Source organism: Paralichthys olivaceus, chromosome 6, assembly GCF_024713975.1.
Source record: "Paralichthys olivaceus isolate ysfri-2021 chromosome 6, ASM2471397v2, whole genome shotgun sequence".
NCBI lineage: Eukaryota > Metazoa > Chordata > Actinopteri > Pleuronectiformes > Paralichthyidae > Paralichthys > Paralichthys olivaceus.
In genome coordinates, this window is record NC_091098.1 from 28,031,096 (window position 1) to 28,054,262 (window position 23,167).

Genomic DNA, 23,167 nt, shown 5'->3' on the forward strand with positions numbered 1-23,167 from the left:
GCATGTCATACATACACAACAGAGTGTGTAGCATTCACTGTACAACACAACAACTCGAACATTTAGCATTGTCAGTTGTAATTAAGGGTAAAATTGGACATTTTGGGAAATAACCTACTGTACCTGGTTTCTTGACACAAGATCACATCTCTCTATTCGTGAATACAAAAAACATTAGTTATGTGAGAATGTTATATGATGGAGAGAAAAGAAGCTATGGCTCTGACAGTAAGCTTAGCATGAAGTTAGCATATAGAAAGGAAAGTAGTTACCCTGATGTCCTAAATGTAAAAATTCAGCTCTTCTAAACCATATTTTATCTTTAGTTTGTTTAATGTAAATAAAGTGGAATAATTAAAATCTGCCCTTTAAGGGATTGTGGTGACTGAAATATTTGTGAGCTGTTGCTCGAGGTAGTTTTTTCAAGAACTAGTCAGAAACAACACATTACATGAAAAAGATCATCATTTCTACACTTTGACATGACAGCTCCCAAAAGTGAAGCTAAATCTTCTTGATCAACCCTTGATGGCTGACTGCAGTTAAGGTCATTAACCCAATTTACTCTATGTCAGCAGTGTTGTTTTTGAAAATGATGGACCCAACTATGTCTTGGCTTGAAACAATTGCTAAACTAGTAGGGTAGGCTCGCTTATATCCCAAAAATAGTCCGACACATAATCGCACCTAAAAGAACTAAGTGTCACAGTTATGTTGTATGGGTTTAACTGTTTTGACAGAACCAGGCCAGTCTTTATTCTATGCTAAGCCAGATCACGTTCCTTTTATTTTTACAGAACAAATAAGGTACGTTTTGTTTTAAAAACAGTTTATTCTTTCATTCATCAGCCATGTTATCACACATACAAAGATAAAAACATTTAATGCAAGTATTATTTTCTAGAAACGTGATAACGATTTGTTCTTATTTAACACAAAAAGGTGCTGCGACTAAGTACAGTACCGATTTCAAAGCCCCTGCACTAGAAATACTAAGTTTTCATTTAATTAAATGTTTTTGTTGTGGTCCTTCACTATTTTATTCAGTCACACGTCTCAACGATAAAATAATGGAATGTTTTTGTTAATTTTGAATGTGGTTAAATTCAAATATACCTGTCATGTGATATGTGTCAGACTAAGCACATTTGAGTTCTTTTCTTATTTCTACTGTAAAATTGACGTGTCCATCATCTATTTCAGATTCTAGTAAAGAGACGAGTGAAAACTTCAGAGTTCTGTACTACGAAGTTCAACATATCCAGGATATCTTTCTGAAATCCAGCTGAACTTAACCTAACAATCACAGTCAGGCTAAGTGGTCAAATGATGCTGGTTATCAACTCGTTAAGTTAACTTATGCGAGTGCACACAAAAGGGGCGGGGTCTACTGCGTATGACCAACCACAGACTGGGACAGTTTGACTGACAGCAGAGCCTCATATTTCACGAGGATCAAACTGTTGTATAATAAAAGTCAGAGGAGAACAAACACATGATCCAGAATAAAAGAAACAGGTGCAGCTGCTAAATGCAGGAAGAACAGCTGGTAAAACATCTGTGATTGTGTCAATGTATAAGTTATGGCGCCCCCTGGAGACATTTGGGAAAAAAAATTCATAGGACCGGAAACCCCAATTTCATCCTGAAGTTACCCCGAAATGCGCAAATCCGGCATTGTAGTTCAGGCGCTGGTAGAAGCAGAAATAAACAAATCTCCATCTTTACCAAAAAACAGACATTTAGCACAACAACTTACATTCTGTAAGTCATTGGTTTGAAAAATAATACATTATTATAACAGCTTTCAAAACAAACTAAGGTATAATACAGTGTGAATGTACTGAACACCCTTTTCAATGTCGTAATTTTATACCATGACAGAAAATCTTTCCTGGTCATTTCTGTCATTAATGAGATTTATAGACGAAAATGATTATCAGTTGCAGAGCCCTACTGGTTAGCAGGATCAGTTAACGTTTGGTCTTTTCAATAAATGTGTTGATGATGCTTCCTTTTAAACAATTACAAATTTCATTCTATAGTTTATTAACTTGTAACCTGTTTGTTCTGGCTGGTTCCTCGAATCTAATTCCTTGTTCACACTGTTTAATAAAACTGATCACTAATCAATAACCACTGACTATACTGTGATACACTTTTAAGTAACAAGTTTCTGATATGATATATGATGCACAGTTTAGATATTAATGTGCTGAAAATGCAGTTTCGGAAATAATGAAACCAGGCTTCAGTTAAAACTGTGCGCACGCACGCACGCACGCACGCACGCACGCACGCACACGCACACACACACACACACACACACACACAGGTGATCCTCGCTCCACAAGTTTTAAACTTTCTCACTTTTACTACATCTTTCTATTTTTAAATGTTTCACAGTTTTTCTGCATCATATTCTTGACTAAAGGTTAAAATTATCGCTGCTGTTCCTACAATGAAATATTGAACTTCTTGAAGTTTTTCTTTAAAAACCTGGAGATGTCACCCTCTGACATGTGAGCAGAACCCAGTAGTCCCTTGATTACATATGTGGTCTCAGACTCACTGCATAAACTATAACTGTTTCCTTTTAATTTATGCCCAACCATTGACAACACGTGTGTGCAGAGTTACAGAGTTCGTGTACAGTATCTGATCATACTTTAAAACTGTTGGCAAAGTGGAGGTCCAGTGACTTGTGAGAACACCCTGAGAGTAAAGTCCTCATTAGTTTACTGGGTTATGTTCTAACTAGTGTTAACATGGCTCCTGGAGGACTTAGTTTACTGAAGGCACGTTTGATACCAAAACTAACGGTATCAACGCAGTGAAATGATGCGTGCCAGCTTTAAGCTTCACATCGCAGCAGCAGGTCTCAGGTTTTAATCGTTTAAGTGTTTCTATGGCTTCAGGCTGGTGTATATTTTCACTATATAAAGACAGTGTGTGGTTGTTCTGAGTAACTGCAACTATTGTATGTGTTTTTGTGAAGTGTGCAAAGCCGTGTATGCGTCCCTCACAAGTCTGTTTTTTTCTTTTTTTACACTGTGTCCTCATCCATTTTGGCCACTTCCTCCATTTCGATGGCGGTTGGCACGCGGTTTTCCTCACTTGCTTCCTCATCTGATTTGGATGGAGAGGGAGGGGCCAGCATGGCAGCGCGCTCCTCTTTGGGCTCCTCTCGTTCTTGCCTCTCCTCCTCTTTCTTCTCTCGCTCCACCAGGCGGTAATTGATGCCCATTCCCACAAAGAGGAACACGCTGGCGATCATGAGGATGATGCCACAGGTTATGTAGGTGTAGTCATAGTGTTGATAGTAGTTATAGAAAGTACCTGGAGGTGGAGAAGAGACAGAGACACAACTCAGTTTAACATCTAAAGTTCTAATGATGATCTGGATCAGTATTCTAATTTTTTTTTAAACTACTGAATATAACTCTCTACATGTAGAACAGCTGTACGTCTGTAGGTGATTGGTTCAGATGAGATAAACAATATAAGTCTTTGACTTTGGCTGTGATTCCAGACCTTGTGGTGTGAGATCCAACATGGCAGCTCTCATCTGCTAGACTTCAGACCCAAAACAACACCCTAGACGGACTCTAAACTGTTTTTTTTCCATCTCAAAACCCGACACGCTCATAAAGGAAAACAGCTCACAAAAACACGCGGTCAACACATTTACCATCAACACACCTCTAATACAGCTGACAATTATTGATTGATTAATAATTATCTATTGTACTTTTTCTATTTCTATTTCTATTCTTTCCTATCGATTTTTTTATTATTACTTTTGCTGTTTTCTCTCTTTCGCCCTCATTATAATGTGAGACGCGTGCACACACTCCCTCAAACACAAAGTCATACACCTTGTTGTCTTTACCTCTAAAACCTTTTAATATGCTTTGCTTAGTTTCCTGGTCAGACTGTTTTTGTCTTGTACTGTCTTGTCAATGTGATTTAAATCAATCTCTGTGAACAGCAACAACTTATAGTTTCACGGTATATATAACCCTTTTATAGATATGATTAATTCATAAATTAATGATAGTGAAAATAATTTTTCATTGCAGACCTCATTTTTGAATTAATTCTCTCATGCAGGATTAGATGAGATTATACCCATCACAATGACCGGAACAGAAAATATTGTTAAGTATTGATAAGTATTAAATTTGTCACATCAGACAGATACTTAAACTGTTACTACAGAGTTTCTGTAGTTACCTTTCAGACTTAAACACCATAATGAGTAAAATTCAAGATCTATGATATCAAGCTCAGTGAACTGAGATCAGTTCTGACTGAGTGTAGACATATAATACATATGATGCCAAAACATTTTTACTTCACAGATAAATAGATGTTACAGTGAAAAGGATGTAGTGTTTTATTTAAGACTTTTCCAGGCCAAAAAATTAAAATAGCTAAATTTTAGACTTTTTAAAAAGTTAACAGAGACCCTGGGTCAGCAATGTCCCATGTGGGATCTTAAAGTTCATCTATCTATCTATCAAACAACACGCAGACTTTTACAAGTGTAAAACACACGGTCTTCTCTGCCTCTCCTCTTGGCCACACCCCATTGACTGAACCTATGTATTGTTGTGGTCTTGTTAACATGTAAAGTGAGTGAGGACACTCGGAAGGGTAATAAGGAATTTAGTGGAAACCCGACAGTTTGTGAATGCATGCAGTATTACCCAAATTAACGGACATGAACAAGATTAAGTCAGTTAGAGGTTATAAATGTCAGTTTCAATACATTTTCGGTTAATTGCCCAGCCCTGACAGCCCCAATGCATGCTGAGTGTCTTACCTGTGAGTGGCGGGCCGAGCAGCACCGGTGCACACTCCACTATAGTGACAAGACCCACAGCTGAAGAAAACCTCTGAGCCCCCACCAGGTCCATCAGTGTCTCAAACAACACTGAACTCAGCCAGCCAAACGCAAAACCAAAGAAGATGGCATACACCACAAATCCAGTGTAGTCCACCGACAGCGGCGCCATAACGTGACAAACACCGTTGTAAAGGACGGCACCTGCAAAGAAATACTGCACCCTCGGCCGGATCCACCTGGTGTTAGCCAACAGGCCCATGGAGGGTCGGGCAATCATGTCTACAAAGGCCAGCACTGACAGAAGAATGGCAGCCTTTTCTTTGCTGATGTTTTTACTCTTGGCGTAATTAGAGAGGAAGACGAGCGGAGCAAAGAGACCGAAGAACATAACAACGTTTCCCATCAGGTACAATAGGAAGCCGCGGTGTTTAAACAGCGTCAGGTCAATGAAGGAGTTGATGGTTTGCAGGACTGTCTTCTTCTGCTGTGGCTCTATTGAATCCGATGCTCCTGAGTCGAGCTTTGCGGGCTGAGGTTTGGGTCCAAGGGGGCGCATAAGGGAGCCGGCCACACAACAGTTGAGCAGAAGTCCGCCCAGGATCAGGAAGCTGCCTCTCCACCCAAACTCATCATAGAGCCAGGTGTTGAGAGGAGCCAGGGTGGACAGAAACACTGGGCTGCCTGCCATAGCAATGCCGTTGGCGATAGGCCGGCGCTTGTAAAAGTATTTTCCAATCATAGTGAGGGCTGGATTCAAGTTGAAGGCCAGTCCCAAACCTGGAGGAGGAAGAGGAGAGCGAAGAAGAGGAAATGTGTTAAAAATCACAGAAAAAGACAAATATCTCAGAAAATAAAACTTTTCCAACTTTGACCAAGAAAAATGTGAGTTCTTGCAAGTTCATGTTGCTTTGAAACAGATTTCTGAGTTTTCATCTTTAATCTTAAATGTTGTTCTGTGGCTACTGTTTTTTCTGCCAAATATGAAATAAATTCTTAGAAATTGTCTCCAGACATCTTCATTGCAGAAACAGACGAGAGACCTAAGGAGACACTAATCGATTTATCAGTTAGCCAATAATAAATGCAGAAAAGATTTGCAGTTAAGTTTATTCTTTTAGGTCAAGTTCCATATATTTGGTTGCTTTTGTGTTTTCTTCTCTTTAATAGTAATTACCTTTGTCAAGGAGTTTAGGTTTTCATCTGCCTTTTCCGTCTGTTAGTCAGCAGCATCATACAGAACAGATTTCCAGTAAACTTGATGAAGGATGGTTCACAAATTTCTCAGAGAATAATTAATGAGGAAAACAATCAGATGTGTTTATTTCAGAGTGTGTGTGGTTTGATTTAGTGAATTTAAGTGGAGGTAATTAGGGTTGGTAGTCTCTAGCCACTTCACGATTTGATTCAGACGGCTACGATTTGTTGATAAAACGATTATCAAGGCACATGATTTATTTTTTCATCAGTGTGTGAATACTAGAGGTGTGAATCACAACTAGACTCATGATTGTGCTCTCAAACATTTTTTAGACTGTAACTGTTATTACAAGTGTGTTGTAATTTACAAACTATTTTTTAAAGTCTGAATACATCAGTCTTCCTGATCCTCCACATTTTACACTCATTCAGTTTAGACTTGTGTGCTGCATCTTAGCTGTATCAAGGTGGCTGCCCCTGGCAGCATCGAGGTGCATTACTTCGCTGGTCTACAAGCAATTCGGCTCCTCTGCTCTTTTCTTTTTTTTGGGGAACTTTTTATTTAGTTTTTTAAATTGAAAAAACACAAACATTGCTTGACATAGGGCGTCCTCAAAAATGTTAGTCTACAAATGGTTGATCTGCATATGGGGAGATGATAAAAGGTTTGTAGAAATATCACATTTTTTGTTTCCAGTCAAATTCTTTCCATAATTCACTGTTAATTCCTTTATGTGAGTTTGTAGTTAGAGGTTTCCCAAATGTTTTTGAGTTCTGGTTGATTGTACCAATGCCTTTATTGGCCAATCTTTTGAACCCACTATCTCACATGGAAGGAGGGAATTGGCCCTTGAAATTTACAGTGTATTTTTTCTAATAGTTGTCCAGACCTTCAGGGTGTGTTTTATCCATTCCTTTTGAATCTTTATTTTATTAACAGACTTTCTTTTAATAAAAGGCAATACTGACCAAGACAAAGACTATTTATATATTTAAACATTCAAATATTACATTTATGTCAGAGGCGGGTGAAATACTGACCTCCCACTACTCCTATGAAGAAGTAAAGCTGCTCCACAGTGTTGCAGAAAGAGGCTGCGACCAGTCCTGACCCTGACAGACAACCACCGGCTATCATGATTGGTCGACTGCCAAATTTGTTCACAAGGATGCTGCTGATTGGCCCTAAGAAAGAGAATGAAGAGAAGGATTAGAGAGAGAAATATTAAGTTATACCAGTGTTGAATTTTACTGGACCATGAACACAACTGTAAAAAATGCTGCTGTAATAAATCCATGGTGACGTCTTCAAGTGTCTTGTTTCACTCAACTACTACTTTACAGAATAATCATTGCTACACGAATCAAAATCAGGGTAACACTTTAGTTTAGGGAACACAATGTTAGCCACTAATACATGAGTAATACGTGTATGTATTAATGATCAATAAGATCTGCATTAAGCATCACTACATATGTATTAGGTATTTATTCAACAATTTCTTATTCTTACTGAATAGGTTGTTTATTCTTGACAAACCCTTAATAAGCAGCTAGTTAGTCTTGAGGTTAAGTTGCTGATATATAGTATGGATCAAAGTAGACTCCTAATACATTGTCGCAATATGTTGCTACTCTGTCTCAACTGGTAGATTATTAAGACAGTGTATTTATATATATATATATATGCATATATATATATTGACTGTATGAATACTGTCATTTCCTCAAATACAATCTTGTTACATCAGGTCGCCATTTTAACTGTTCACCAGCAGATGATGCTATTAGAGTAAAAATAAGAGGGACAATGACTGATTGTGTAACAGCAGAACAGAAGAAGGGAGGGGGGAGGGGAGGTAGGGGTAAGGGTGAGGAGGGGGAGGCAGGACACGCAACAGAGCAGCATGTTACTGCAAAATGTTGCGCACTTACACACAAACACGCGATATAGAAGGACAGTGAGGGTAAAAATGTGTGAATACGTAGTTAAGACCACAGCAGTGTTGTGCTGTCGAAGATTATTAAATTATTAATCATAAGATCATTAATCATTGACTAGTAAGTGAGAAGAAAATTATACAGTAAACAACTGGACTTTTTGGGAGAATATATATATATATATATATAATGAAACTAAAGAGTTTTCTTATACAGCCATCCCAGTATGTACACAAATGACATGACATACAGAAAATGAACAGTAGAGGGAAGAGAGGAGAAGGAGGGAGAGGAGGAGGATGGCCACGTGTCTCAGTTTGCGTGTCAGTGTCAGAATGAATGGGCTTTCACATGAAACCAGGCAGACAGTGCTCTGCTGGAATACAAAGTGCAGGCTGCACAATCTATACAGTGTGTCTGTGTGTGAGAGAGATGATTGTTTCTCATGTGTAGACATATTGTGTGGAACAATTTATCAGTTAGTCAGTTGACCAAAAAACAATATGTTTTAATTATTGTGTATATGAAGAAACTGAACAAAGATCAGGGTCATCAAAAATGAGCTGAAAAACAATATAACTCCACATATAATAAAAATATCTATAACTGATAATGATCAGAAAATGATTCCTCATCATATGACGTCACAGGATCTGTGACATCATGAAAAAGTTAAAAATAGATCTCTGCCTTCTCTAGGACATCATTTATGGTCATATGGTAGGGATGAGGTCTTCACGATGTCACAAGAAGCCAGATAAAGAAGCCATTAAATGTGGTAATGCGTTTACTTTGGGATACCACTAAATTACACATCTTCAGTTTATTCAGATTAACCAATCCTCAGCATATGGTATGAAGGACATCATGATGATGTCACTATGAAGTGGGATTATTAGAAAGTAAAAAGTTAGCACTGCTGCGGATGCGGTTCATTTAGTTTTCGACTGTTGGTTAAAAATTAAACGTTTATGCTTTGCTCCGCCTGTGTTGCTTTTGTCCTTAACTTGGCTGCTGACCACAAACACCAGGGGTCACTCTGGATGCACTAACCCCCAAAGCCTCACATGTGTCTGACACCTTGTTTCTATGTTGTGTTGCTGTGCTGCACGATTGAACACAAAGAGTACAATGAGTAGTGCCCTCGCAGATATTATACAAACACATCATTCCCTCCTCCCTCCTTCATTTGCGTTATTCTTCTGTGAAAAAAAGGAGGAAAGATCTTCCCTTAGCTTTACACCAACACAATGACCACAAGTGAGCGAGTGCATGTCAGGAGTGAACGCTGTGGTGACAAACTATTCCTCTGTCTAATTTTAGCAGCAACACTTTTAGTAAAATATTGTATTGATGTTTTGACGGTCAACAGATGAGTCAGAGCTGATCCCAGTGACAAAGACAGAGAGGAAATGGATTTTTAAATTATTATAAGAGGTGTAAAAAAAACTTCTTTATGAAACTGTCGGGACAAATGAACACAGCCAAAGTCTAATTAATGTGTCAGCCCATTGTTTTGTTGTCCTCCATTCAGAGCTGCAGGTGTGACCATGTGTCTAACCCTTGTTAAACAATAATATTAAATTAATGTTTTCTAAATGTATCCGAGACTCTTATCCATGTGCAAATTCTTAAAGAGCTCATAGCACCATATCACCACTGGAGCCCCGAGCTCCCAGATTCCCTCATATTCAGGCTGTTTTCCCTAAATTACAAAAAAAAGTGGAGGAGCCAGAGCTTTCAGCACCAAGCTCCTCTCCTGTGGAATCATCTCAGTTTCTTCTAAATATAAAGAATATAAATATAAAAGAAAACAACATTCTGTACAATTTAGATAAAAACACTAGAGAAAACTTCACTAGGATTATTCCATTTCTGTTAATAGATCCTTCACCTAAATCTTACACACTGGACCTTTAAGATCTATGAGACAAATTCTGAATATGGGCTATAAAATAAAATGTGATTGATTGATGACACACACTCACGCAATCTTTCTTCACACTGGCTCTTTTCACTCCCACACAGAGAACAGAAATCTCATAGATCACAGATCATTGAGGCACTCAGTGAGCACTCTCTGTTACAACATACGAAAGAAGCAAGTTTGTGTTTGTAATTCCAGATTATCATTAGGTAAATGAGAAAATGACTGTCCAATTAAATTTGAAAGTCCTCTTGTTGATCTTTTTAACTTGAGAAAAACACAGTGGTATTTCTTCCTTTGCTGAATCTCCACTATAATATTTAAGTTAGGTCACTGTAACAAGAAAGTCTGACTCTGCTCATGAAGAAAACAGATGCTGAACCATGGCAGTCTTTCAAACTGGAAAACATTATTTTGCTGCAGCAGAACAAGAAACAGTTAAAGGCTGAATGTAAAACATCCAGAGCTGAGCCCAGAGCCCACGAGGAGGGGAGGTATAGGGTTATAAAATGTTTTAGATTTCAACATTTCCCCCTATATTGCATGTTATTGAATTAAACATATCAATAAGCAAACAAGCATATTGTGTTCCCTAGTTAAGAGAAGTACATCCAGTTCCAAGATATCTATGATTACTCCACTTCTGCAGGCTGGAAAGTTTATAGTCAGGGCTCCAGACTAACTTTTTCATTTATTGATTGAATTAAGGATATTTCATTCTACAACACAAATTATTGTGATCAATTATATTATTGTCATCATTGTGAAACCATTTTAAACTACTGATATAATGATGATAATACTATAGCATAATAATAATAATAATAAGCCTTTCAGACAGCAATGAACTTAATTCTAAATAATATTCAGTCTGACATTTGAATTCAAATTTAAATGTACTTAACATATCCTAAATAAATAAAACACAAACCAAAGACAACTAAAACAATAAATAAAATTGACTGTCTGGCTCATTTAACAAAAATGCTCTTATATAAATATTAAACATTTGATGTTTACATATGTAACCAGCTCAGTAAACAGTAATAATTTAGATGAGCTTGAAGTTTGTATTGTATCAGGTTAGTTTCCCATCATTTCCTCTAGGATTGTGTGTGCGGGTGTTACTCAGTAGTTATTAGTCGAGGACGTTGGATCATGAATCTGGATCGTTCTAGTCACTTTAACCATAATGTCCTGGCTAAGTGCATCTTGTCTCATGTGTAGCGCTCTCTTTTCAATGGGTTGAAACCCTGATCTTTGATAGATTTTTGGTGCGTTATATAAAAGGTGATATCTTCTCCCACACAGTACTAATTCATCATGGGTCAGAACCCTTTTAACCACAGGACACTGGGGAAGCTTCACAATGAAAAGGTTTTAATAGATTTACTACGATGGAATATTATATTAATACAAAAAAGGACTATTTCCTGTCTGTCTGTTCTTCCTCTTCTTAGTTCACACTATTAGTCATCTAACCACAGTGAAAAAATACTTTGAGTTTTTTTTTTACTTCTCTAAAAGTGTGTGTGTACGTGCGTAGGCTCATGTGTCATCAGTGAGTCATTTATTCTTTGTAAATCCTAGAATTTCCCTCATGCTACACTACAAGCAAGTATAATGCTTGTTAAGAGTGAATTGTGAGACAAGATTTAAAACTTAAATATGTGTGTATATATAAGAGAAAAATGAAACTACTTCAACATCTGGCTTCTGTTATGCAACTTCACTCCTCCCCCTGTTCCTCACTCGGCAGTTCCCTCTCCTAAATGCCGACTGAATACAAGTGCAGGCTGGCACGCAGCTCTGAAAGGGATGCATGAGTAAGTAGAAGGAACAGACTCCATTTTTAGATACAGAGATTTGAGCTGAGGACACAGACAAATGGACCTGCCTCATATTCCGTCCTCTTCATGCCCAAATTAAACCATTAATGGTCAATGCATGCATGATCTCTCCACTTTGTTTGTTTATTTGTAAGATAAAAGATAAAGTAAGATAAGATAAGATAAGATAATCCTTTATTAACCTCACAGTGGAGAAATTTGCTCCATTTCAGCAGCAAAGAGGACAATCAAAAACAGACATGAGTAAAACTAATAAGTAAACATTCAATATAAATAAAAGGAAATATAAAAATATAAATAGAATGTAAACAGAACTGTGAGCAGAGTATATACCGTGTGACCAATTGCACATTATTATATTCAGTATTGTTTGTTTTTAAGCAAAATTACACTGAAACTACTGGAGAGATTACCATGAAACAGTGGAAGGATGTTTTATGTGTCAGAGAAGGAATCTTGTCATAGATCCAGATCAGAGGACGAATCCAGACAAAAGGATGTAGTCTGGGTCTGGATCAAACTGAACCATGGTTCAGTTCAACACTTATCACTTACTAACCATAGAAGAAAATTACTAGTGTGGAGTACTGTACCTGAAAGTGCTGACCACTTTATTAATTTTCTACCTTCAAACAGAAATACTACTATCTGCCCAACTGACAACACACGGACGTCAGACGCAGCTGTAACGATGCTGTGCAACGATGTGTGCCAGCTGTAGTAACATAAAATTCTGGCGCGTGCTATTATGCACGGAAACGGGACCAGCGAGTATAAACTACCATTGATACCCTCCCAAGCCGCTGGTACTTTTCAGACGTGTCCCTACCTGCCCTGTATAGCTGCTTTTCGACATGCACTGTTCTCGATGCTCTGTCTGTGCAGAAAACCTCCTGCTGCATTGTTCATGTGTGAAAGGCATAGTGCGAGGAAACTAAGTGGCCGATTCTCTGGATTTTACTCAACGGTCATGTCTGAAAACGGTTGAAGACAATGTTATTGTCTGATTAAGGGTTAGGGGTTAAGAAACCCAAGTTTTACCACAGACACATGAACCTCTGACATTAGTCCAGTGATGCTTGGTTTAACTGCTCAGTGGCTGTAGTTTAACATGAGAAAGACATACCCTAACCCTAACCCTAACCCATGTACAGGGGTTATCCAGTTGACATACAGAGACAGCTTTCAGGTCACATGCTTATAACAAACATGTGAGATTATTGGTTATCGATAATGATGAATCCGGTGTGGGAGCCCATACTCTGTTCACAAATCGAATTCTCTTGAATTTATACAGAGGGGGTCAGGTGGAGAAAGTCAGCAGAAACTGCAGAGCTTAGACATTTGGGTTCACACCTGCACCTCGAAGGATCTGTGGAGTTCAGGGCATGTTTGAAAGCAGCTTGAGGGACATGAAGGGCATGTGGGGAAGACAGCGAGAGAGTGAAAGGAGAGTGAAAAGGCTTCTGTTTGTTTTGGGTTTGCTTCAGTGAAGGGTGAAAAAGGAGTAGATGGAGATAAGAGCTACACAAGAAGAAGCGGTCATGGTCATGCTCAAGCTCAAGCACCTGCACAAGAAACATTCTTAAAATAGTAAAGTTACACGACATAACTGTCAACAAACCCTCATTGAGAAACCAAGTTTCATTCAAACAAAACTTTCCCAGTTCTCCTTCAAGGTAACAAGACCTACAACTAAACCCCACCTGAGTAACTATTTGACAATGAGCAGAAGTTCAGTCTACACGAAAAACAAATCCCTCTTTCTGTTCTCTGAGTTTGTTTTATTGTCAGATTCACATCATAAACACATTCTCGTGAGACCAGACGTCCCATGAAACTATGTCTGTAAAGGCCAGCTTTAGATGTGTTCCTCATGACAGGTGTAATACACACATTTAACAGACTGGGAATCTGCAAATATTAGCTACTAAGAGCGATCTGAGTGTAGACAACTCTCCTCAGACATTTAGACTGTTTTCATAAAACCAGCTCTTCACCCCCAGTAACTTGGCAGAGCTCCAACAGTTCTGCAAAGAGGAGTGAAGGGAAAATCCATCTGTTAAACTGATATTAAAGTTAAACATCTGCTTCAGTCATTTTTCAGGAAGAAAAATACACACTCGCATTTTTTGTATCAAATTTTAAAATACTTTTGCAGTTTGTGATGATGAGACCAAACAAGCAATTTCAGGACTCTATCTTTGGCTTCATTATATGGTGATGGAATTTTCAATATTTTCTAACATTTTCTAGAAAAAGTAATTTATTAATTAAGAAAAGAGTGGGTTCTTATTTTTACTTGCAGCCGTAAAGCAATAAAACAACTCTTGATCAACCATGAATGTTGTACTGGTCCTTCGAGTGAAAGTGCTGTAAGCTAGAGAAACAAAATGGTTTGTGAAAGCTCCCAGTCATCAGTGATAAGTACAGTGGTGTGAGGGGTGATGAGCTACGAACTGGTGTTTTGAGACGTTCTGAAACACAAGGTCTGATCCAGAGGTTCCACCTCACAACTTACAACTTGACGTAAAAGATCTGTTGTTTACTTACTGCTGCCAAATTCCACAGGGCAACGTAAGAGCTCTGGTTGAGTCCATGTCTCTGCAGGGGGCGTGATTACATATACTCTATAACTGGAATGTTAACGTGCATCAATTCACTTGTTTGTGAGTGGCCAGTGAGAAACTGCTGTGTGTTTATACTTTGCAAGATTACACTGTTTATCTCTCATTACTCTACACCGAGAGTTCACTACTTTCAAAAAACATTTTGCAAAAATATAATTTAGTATAAAAGCCCACCGGGATGAGACACATAAACAGAGTCCATGTTCCAAAGAAAATGAACGGAAGAGAAATGTTACTCATCAGCAAAACAACATCAACAACAACAGTCTGGTTGAGTTTAGACTTTAAATCCCTCACGTTGGGTTAAAGCAACTTCTATAAATAAAACACTTGAACTAACCCAATTAGCCTCAACTAAAGCACATTAAACAGACTGAGTCTCAGTGAATTCAGAGACAATGCAAACATTCACCATAAGTTTGTTGACCTTCTGGGTAACTTGACAACACTAGGGAAGACGCCCCCCCAATAGAACAACTGATTTACTGCTATGTTTGCATGTAACATTAAAAATCTGGACAAAGTGGCTAAAAGAATAATGAGCTTGGTGAACATGGTGGCTTGGTACCCAAGTGAACTAGAGGGGCACTCACAGAGCATATACCTCTGCCAAGGCAATGCCATATCTCCCCACATAAGAGACAGTAAAAAAAAATAATCCTGGATCGTTTATCTAGATCGATTGCAAAATGTATTGAGTTCTTCTTGGGTCTTGTCCCAGCCCCCCCGTCAGCAATTAATGTGAATCTTTTAAATATTAATAATTAATTCTACTAACGAACTATTGCAGATGAAAACAGAACCTTCATGTTGGAGGTGATCAGCGGCACCAACTGGCATCACAAGGGTAAATTTAATGGACAAAAATCTGTCACAGTGACAGAACTTTCATTGCTGTGTAGAAAAGCCCAAGAGATGTGGATGTTTGGGGTATCAATACTGATATTAGGGATTTAGACAATTCTTAATGATACATAAATAAACCTACATTTCAATGTAAAAATAAACCCTAACCCATAATTGCATTTTTTAGTATTGGTCCATAGCCAATACCATTAAATGTATAAATGACTCAAATGAGCAGATTTTTAATCTTTACGGGTAAATGAGTCAGGCTCTTCTGTGTTGTTTGTTAAATGTGCTTATTGTATCCACGTGTCTGCACCTCTTATGATCAGTTACTCTGAAGAGCAGAAACCTCTTTCCACAGTTTGAAAACGTGTCTGCTGTTTGCAACATTAAATACAATGATGGATTTTGCTGCTTCTCATCAGAAAAATATCAATAATTAAAGAGTGACATGTTTGTTCTCTGTAACACTAAACAAACAATTAACCAAACTCACACACGCCACTCACCTCCACCATACATGACAGCCAGCATGATGGACGAGATCCAGGACACCTGACTTGGTGTGGCATCGAAGATGACCTCTATCTCTTTGAAGAACACTGTGATGGATTTGGGGAAGGCATAGGAAAAGCCAATGGAGATGAAGGCTCCCACCACCACCGCCCAGCCCCAGCCACCTTCAGGGGGGGTGTACCCCACAGGACCACCAACCGCAGAGGGCATGTCTGCTCGCAAGGAAGACGAAGATGATGAAGATGAAGAAGTTGAATGTGACTGTCGGAGGACAGCTGAGGTTCAGAGGATTAGAGAAGGTTGAACAAGCTGAACTGGGATCAGCATACAAAAACCTGTGGGGGGGACAGAGCACAGAGCTGGTTAAAATCAACACAGATGGTCAGTGAGAGAGATAAGGGCATACTATTGCAGGTCTTGGCATTTTCACTGCCTGTAAAAGGAAATATGTAGAAAAGTGGGATGTGTAAGGAATGAGGGAAGGTGGAGAAGACCGACACAGAAAAATATGCAAGGACAAATCTAATCTTTGAAGACACTGTAAAACTTATTTCCACTAAACTTGGTGGAAGGTTTTGACCTGGGCCAAGAAAGAACTTGTGAGGACTACTACTATGGTTTTTAAATGGCTGCTGAAACTGCAGCTATGGATGTTCCACACGGTCTAGATCCATTGTTTCTGTGCAAACAAATGAGTTGGAGAAACAAAAACAAAACCACAACATTCCAGTTAAAGTTGAAAAATTGAACAACCATCTCAATATTTCCTGTTGAAAAGTGTGCATTTTCTAAAAGGTATCATTCAAAGGCTGCTTCCAGACATGCACTGGTTGTCTGCACTTTCTTGGGAGGAGGTGAACATAAAGTGAGAGCCTCCAAATTATATACAGACTTTGTCCACCTGTCCCTCTAGTACAAAGTCAGCAGAAGGTGTGCAGTATCCGATGTGAGAGCACAGCAGGGGATCCCCGCTTAATTCATCGCAAGCAAGTAGATTGATGACACAGATGAAGATGTCAGGAGAGTTTGTGATGATTTGGGCTGACGACAATATCATGTGATCTCAGCAGATAAATTAATACATCACTTCCTTCCTCTAACTCTCACCTGAATAAGGAGGATTTAATGCTGTTGAGAACGAGTCTGTGCAGAAAACCTTCTGCTTTGCTGATCATGTGTGGAAGGCAAACTAAGGCTAAGGTTCTTTGGAATTTATCCACAAGTCATGTCTGAAAATGGCTTAAAGGTACATTGTGTAGAATTTAGTGACATCTAGTGTTGAAGTGTCATGTTGCAGCTGAACACCCCTCATCCCACCCTCTCCTTCCAAACAGGAAAAATAACCTGTGGTAGCCTTTAATTGTCATAAAACTCAAAAAGTGTTTAGTTTGTCCAGCCGGGACTAATGTAAAAAACATGGCTGCCTCTGTAGAGAGGACCCCTTCGATGTAAATATACAGTATTTTAATATAAAGTATTTTAATATAAAGTATTTAAATATACAGCATTTGAATATAAGGTATTTAAATATAAAGTATTTAAATATAAAGGGCCTTTTCTGGGGTAAAGAAGACTACAATTCAAACAATTTAGATGAAACGAACTAGTGAAAACATCATGAGAATTATTCTCCATTAAATTTCTGCCAATACTTTCACTTGAATCTGACTCACTGGAGCTTTACGTTGAGTCCTAGTATCAGTACTGAAACTACAGTAGGACAAATGTTATTCACATCAGCCTTTTTAACCTGCTAGGGTAGAAAACACAAAGAAAAATTCCCAGAAAGAATAAAGCCAGGACGCACAATACTAAGACTCTGAAACTAAAGCAGCTCAATGGAGTAAAGCATGTTAAATGTTATAATGTAGGTCACATCTGCATTTTTCCTTAACTGACATGTCTGAATATCTTTGGTGGAAAAGGCCTGTTGTCACAGGATTCTTCACTGATTGCATCCATCTAAATGTCCTCTTTTCCATTTAGGCCACACATGACCAAGTTATTTATAACCAGCAGCTCTCTGACACAACATCACAAAGGGAAATGTAGTAAGAATCCAAAAATAAGACACAAATATAAATATACAGCCATACAGACTATTTATATTCATGCATTATGTCAGTGCGATGAAGTATATACAATTTAAACTTATACTGTCTGTAGTCTCACGAGCGGCTTAAAAATCCAGAAAAAATAACATGAGGTCAAACAAAGAGTTGACCAAAAGCAAAACCCATTTATTTATTCAAATAAATGAATAAATGTTGAGAAAATATTGAGTGAAGTGTCTTAAAGTTGTTAGTGGTAATAAGAAACCCAAAGTAAGAGCGTGGGAGAAGTTTCCCCCTCTCTCTTCAACATGGCACAAATGTGGAGTGCTCTTACACCAAGTACAATGGGTCATGGTTTTTCCAAAACATGATGATGACAACACATCTACTCAGCATCTGCAACACAAAACACTATTAAAAACTGCAGAAATGTTCTAGTCTTAAAGACACTTAAAGCAGTACAGTTTTACATTCAGCCATTCACACACACATACATACAGTGCATCTACGGGCAGCATTTTTTCTCTATGAGAAGTTGTATTTGTGTTTTCTTTTTCATTATAGTTATTCTTATACATTCAAATAATCTGTACAAAATCAAACCTCAATAAAAAACAACATCACAAACAGAGCCTAACCCCCTAACCCTATATAAACATGAATTCTTTCCTCCCAAAAAAATAACTTGTTAAAGTTATAAGAGACATGGTGTTAGGTGAGTGTTTCTTGTATTACATAGCTCAAAGTATGTCATAAAAGGGCCTCCACAGAGAACACTGAAGATCCTTCCACACATTTAAATTAATTCACATCACTTCCTTTCACAGAAATATTGCCATTGTGCAAAAATATAAACACCTTTATTCTTCATAAACACTGCATTTGTTTTCAGACATGTTTTCTTAATTCAAGATCATTTGGCTGGATCTCTATGTTTTATGTACAATTATTTATTATAAAGTTTACTGTCAAACTTAATCCAGATTTTTATTCTGGATCTGCACCAAATCACAAACACACCCATTTAAGTCAGTCCTCCGTATATGACAGATTTTTCTTCAAATTGTTCTGTTGAAAAACTTTTATGCCACGATAAAGAAATATAAATAAAAGATAGTAAATTCCTAAAGCTGCCACTGGTCCAGGTCCACACCCAAATTTACTGAGTTAACTGAGGACCCATAAAACATCCTTCCACCGGTATTTAATCCTTTTGACTATAACTAACTAAGGCCCAGATCACACCTGGTTTTAACATGTGGTTTTTGTGATCCAATCTCAAATGGATATCAGTTTTAAGTTCAGGTATGAACGCACTCAGATCAGATATAGATCCAATCAGACCAGACCACATTCGGAGTCTGGGCCACATGTGTCAACATTCTTTTAACAGTGTGAACACAAATCTGTCCTGGGCCACATATGAAGAACGTCCTCAGCTGACATCTCTGAGCTGCGGCAGTTTCACTAGAAATCAAACATATTGTTTCTCTTCTTGTTGATTTGTTTGTAACCACCAACACAATAGACACTGATCCACACATAATGATCCATACTTTGATTAAATTGGTCAAATCTTTCTTCACGTCTGCACGAGATTCATTCAGAATCTGTTGACTTGTTTCCTCACCTCTTTTTCGCTTGTGACGTACGTGTTAATAACAGGTTTATACAGGTCCTAAGAAACGCAGGCAGATGGGTAGCTGTGTCTCAGGAGATAGAGCGGATTGTCCAGAATACCGGTGGTTCGATCCTGGTCAAACAGCTGTCACGGCTGTGCTGGCAGTGAATGACTAATCTATGACAGAAAAAGTAATGCACATAAATTCAGTGTATGAATGTGTTTGAGAACGTGGGGATGACACACATTTACTGTAAAGTTCTTTGATTGACATCGACTAGAAAAGTTCTATATAAATACAAAAACAGATGAAAAGCAATCCTCTTGGAGGAGGTAAAATATTTGACCTGACTTAGACAGTGTGAAACTAACTTTAACTTAGTCAACCAGCAGGCTGCTGCTGATAAAATACATGCTTGTCTTCTAGAAAGTAGTAGCCTATTCAGTTATGTGTGTGTGTGTGTGTGTGTGTGTGTGTGTGTGTGTGTGTTTGTGTGTGTGTGTGTGTGAGAGTGTGTGTGTATGTGTGTGTGTGTGTGTGTGTGTGTGTGTCAGTAAAGCAGGACACACTCAATGAGGCTATTCATCCTGCAGCAACAAACCCTCTCTTTACCAAACTGTGTGGAGGAGTTGGAGTTACCTGAAATACTTTAAACAACAAATGACAGTTTCAGCAGCTGAGATGTAAAAACTTTAACAAAACACACAGAAGTGTCCAGTGTCAACTGTTTCTACACTGGTTTCTCCTCACATGTCTGTCTGTCTCTCTGCCTGTCTTTCTGTCCAGATATTGTATTTTTCAGACACAGTAAAGACAGGATACTCAAGAAATGCTACTTTGGGATTCAGATGCCTGTAAATGGAAAAGGCCTTGAAATGCTCACTCCACATCTGGTTCTACTTGTTGCACTCCCTCTTAATCAGTAACACACATCCTTGAACACTAACACAGTAGAAAAGAACGGCAACACACATGGCTGACTTGTCTCCTCTCATTGGCCGCCTCTTACTCGGAACCTCAGACTCAAAAAACGTCCTTGTTTTTCAGTGATAATTTCCTTATTTAGACAAAAATCTACAAACAAACTCTTTTGCATGTGCACAGACCCATGAAGTCATAAAATCAGGACTCTGGGCTCATGAAATCCAGATAGCAGAGTTCACTCAACTGTTATTCTATGGATATTTGCCAAAGTAGACAAGGAAAGGAATGACTCAGTTTTGCGTTTTTGAAGGTGCAGTATTTGAACTTCTCCTGGCTTGGCCTCCTCAGTGATAAATATAAATTTGATTGTAAAAATAAATCTTCCAGTGAGGTAAGTGAAGACTTAATTGTCAGCTGCAGTTGTAACCTGATGAGACAATACTTGAGAGCAGAGATGTGTCGTTAAAATAAAACAAGTAAATGTGATCTTTTTAAAACGATATCCTACATGTCTGAGAGGTTTCAAATAAATCTGCTCTGACAATATTGATGCTGTACTGAGGGAAACATTTAACTCTCTGTCCCACACAGACGCCAGCAGCTTCATGTTCTCACCAACACCAACTTCAATCTGATACAAGGTTGTAACCACAATAATCTAGCAAACTTATGGTTCACTTGTTACCAGGGTAAATCACCATGGCAACTTATGCTAAGTTCGAGATATTATCAAAACCTATCGTCAACCAAACAAGTGACCAATCAGATCAATGGAAAAGCAGAGTGATGATCTACAGGATCCTGACAGGGACAAAAGAGTAGAGTGGACTGTTTTTCTATTCCAGACTTTGAATGTGTCCTCTTGGGTTTTAAAGTAAAGTTCATCCCAATATATAAAAACATTCTTTGACTGTGACATGAAACCTGATCCTGTTGATGTTTTTTTCTGTTTCATTGTATCAGTGCAGATCAGAACAACTGGAGGAGGAATCAAATTTGATAAAAAAATGATCCACAAATTGTTAAATATTTCTCATGATTATAAATGAACATTCCAGTCAGGCTGAGCTAATCAAACATGAACGACTTCTCTTCTTTCTGTGTTAACAGAAAAACAACACTCTGATGTCACTTTAACTTTTTATCTAAGTCACATATTCATAAAGTTTTTCATCATCAGACAAAAAAAACTAGTAATAATCTGACTCTATTTATTTTTAGTTTTATAATTTTTAGAGTGAATCATTTACGTTTCGCTTTGTTAAACGTCATTGAACAAAGTTTTAGTTTAGAATCAGATGGTCTGGTTACACATGCACTCATAGACAACTAGCATCTCTGGTAGATTTGGGACGATGGGGAGCGCCTGGGAGGCTGCACATGTGGCTGTCGTGTGATCTTTCATTGAGCACTGGCCCTCAAAGTGCCAGCATGTGAAACTCATTCAGAACAGAGCAGAATAGAAAACACATTAGACCATGGTCAAATGCACGACTACACCAACTGGAAATCACAGCGATGGCTCAAGATCACCTCAGTCTCAATTCTGTGTTGAGCTCACTGTATGACCTGGAGCCATGGATGGATTACTGAGTGTACACAGACCCAAGAGTCCCAAAAAGAAGAAGTAAGGCGAGCCCTTGGCCAAAGACTCTGCAACAAAAATCATAAAAAGATATAAAATGGCAGCAAAGATGCACACAACAAATACAGAGATATGCATGATGAACACACTGAAATAAAAAGCAACTAAGATTTTTTACAAAAACATGAAAATTAGGGTTAGGGTTAGGGTTAGCTGCAACATGACACTTCAACACTAGATGTCACAAAATTCTACACAATGTACCTTTAACTAGACTTTTTTGAAGTAAATGCACTTACTACTTTTTGCTGTTCTGGGTTTATACCCTCATGGTTGATGCACTTATTGTAGGTTGGTTTGGATAAAATTGTCAGCTAAATGATATTTAATGTAATGAAATGTAATGTAACTTATGTACCAGACTGTGTGTATGCAGGAACAACACATCTCTAAAGTGACAACAGCAGGAAGTCGAATGACAACAATGAGACACAAATTAACACTATGAGATGCGAAAGGGACACACAATGACCACAAAGGGACACACAATGACCACAAAGGGACACACAATGACCACAAAGGGACACACAATGACTCCAACAGAGATCATATAATTGAGTCCCGAGAGGAGCGGGATCCTTTAACGTGTGTCCGTTGTGTCAGTGTCCATCCCCAGGTTAACGGGCTGTAACGGAGCTGATCGGATCGTGAGCATCATTGTGAATCAAACGGGGTCTTTCGGTCCCTGTGGCAGCTTCATGTATTTTAATGCATTTTCCTCAACGTGAATCAATAATTAAATGAACCGGCAGCAGAACACGAAGCTAATCAAGGAGGCGAGAGCTCATTCCACAGTTCATCCAGCCTCTGTGTTGACGCAGCACGAGCCGGGATGTTCACTAAGTCACTCACCGTGAGGGCTCCGGTGAGGGCTCGGTTCATCTGTCTCCGGTGACGGCTCCGGTGAGGGCTCGGTTCATCTGTCTCCGGTGACGGCTCCGGTGAGAGCTCGGTTCGGCTGTCTCCGGTGAGGGCTCCGGTGAGGGCTCCGGTGACGGCTCGGGTGAGGGCTCGGGTTAGGGTTCGGTTCGGGGTGAAGGTCCTCGGTCGTTCCTCATGAACCCGCAGCTCAGAGAACCGCGCACACACCGTGAACTGTGTGGATGAGCATTCACTGACGCGCATGCGCACAGCCGGAGTATCTGCGGGAACGCACGTGT

At 38.7% G+C, this 23,167-nt stretch overlaps 1 protein-coding gene across 2 annotated transcripts; it reads right to left on the reverse strand.

The window, feature by feature from the left end:
* Positions 1-812: 812 nt before the first annotated feature.
* Positions 813-23,167, reverse strand: LOC109641620 (monocarboxylate transporter 1-like). Of its 2 annotated transcripts, XM_069527406.1 has the most exons (6): positions 22,860-23,167; positions 19,447-19,614; positions 15,756-16,097; positions 7,091-7,234; positions 4,829-5,629; positions 813-3,339 (listed from the first exon to the last, which is right to left on the reverse strand). In XM_069527406.1, exons 3-6 carry the CDS (start codon positions 15,970-15,972, stop codon positions 3,047-3,049), a joined length of 1,455 nt encoding a protein of 484 aa, XP_069383507.1. In that variant the 5' UTR covers positions 15,973-16,097; positions 19,447-19,614; positions 22,860-23,167; the 3' UTR covers positions 813-3,046. The 2 variants fall into 2 exon arrangements, with proteins under 2 accessions (XP_069383507.1, XP_069383506.1); XM_069527405.1 differs by lacking the exon at positions 19,447-19,614 and having other exon boundaries at positions 22,860-23,163.

Excerpts from the sequence above, each read along its gene's own strand:
- LOC109641620 (XM_069527406.1), bottom strand. The coding sequence starts at position 15,972 with ATGCCCTCTGCGGTTGGTGGTCCTGTGGGGTACACCCCCCCTGAAGGT. Across the intron at positions 7,235-15,755 it reads GGCTGTCATGTATGGTGGAG|GGCCAATCAGCAGCATCCTT; the intron begins GTGAGTGGCGTG and ends TCTCTTTCTTAG. Across the intron at positions 5,630-7,090 it reads CTTCATAGGAGTAGTGGGAG|GTTTGGGACTGGCCTTCAAC; the intron begins GTCAGTATTTCA and ends TTCCTCCTCCAG.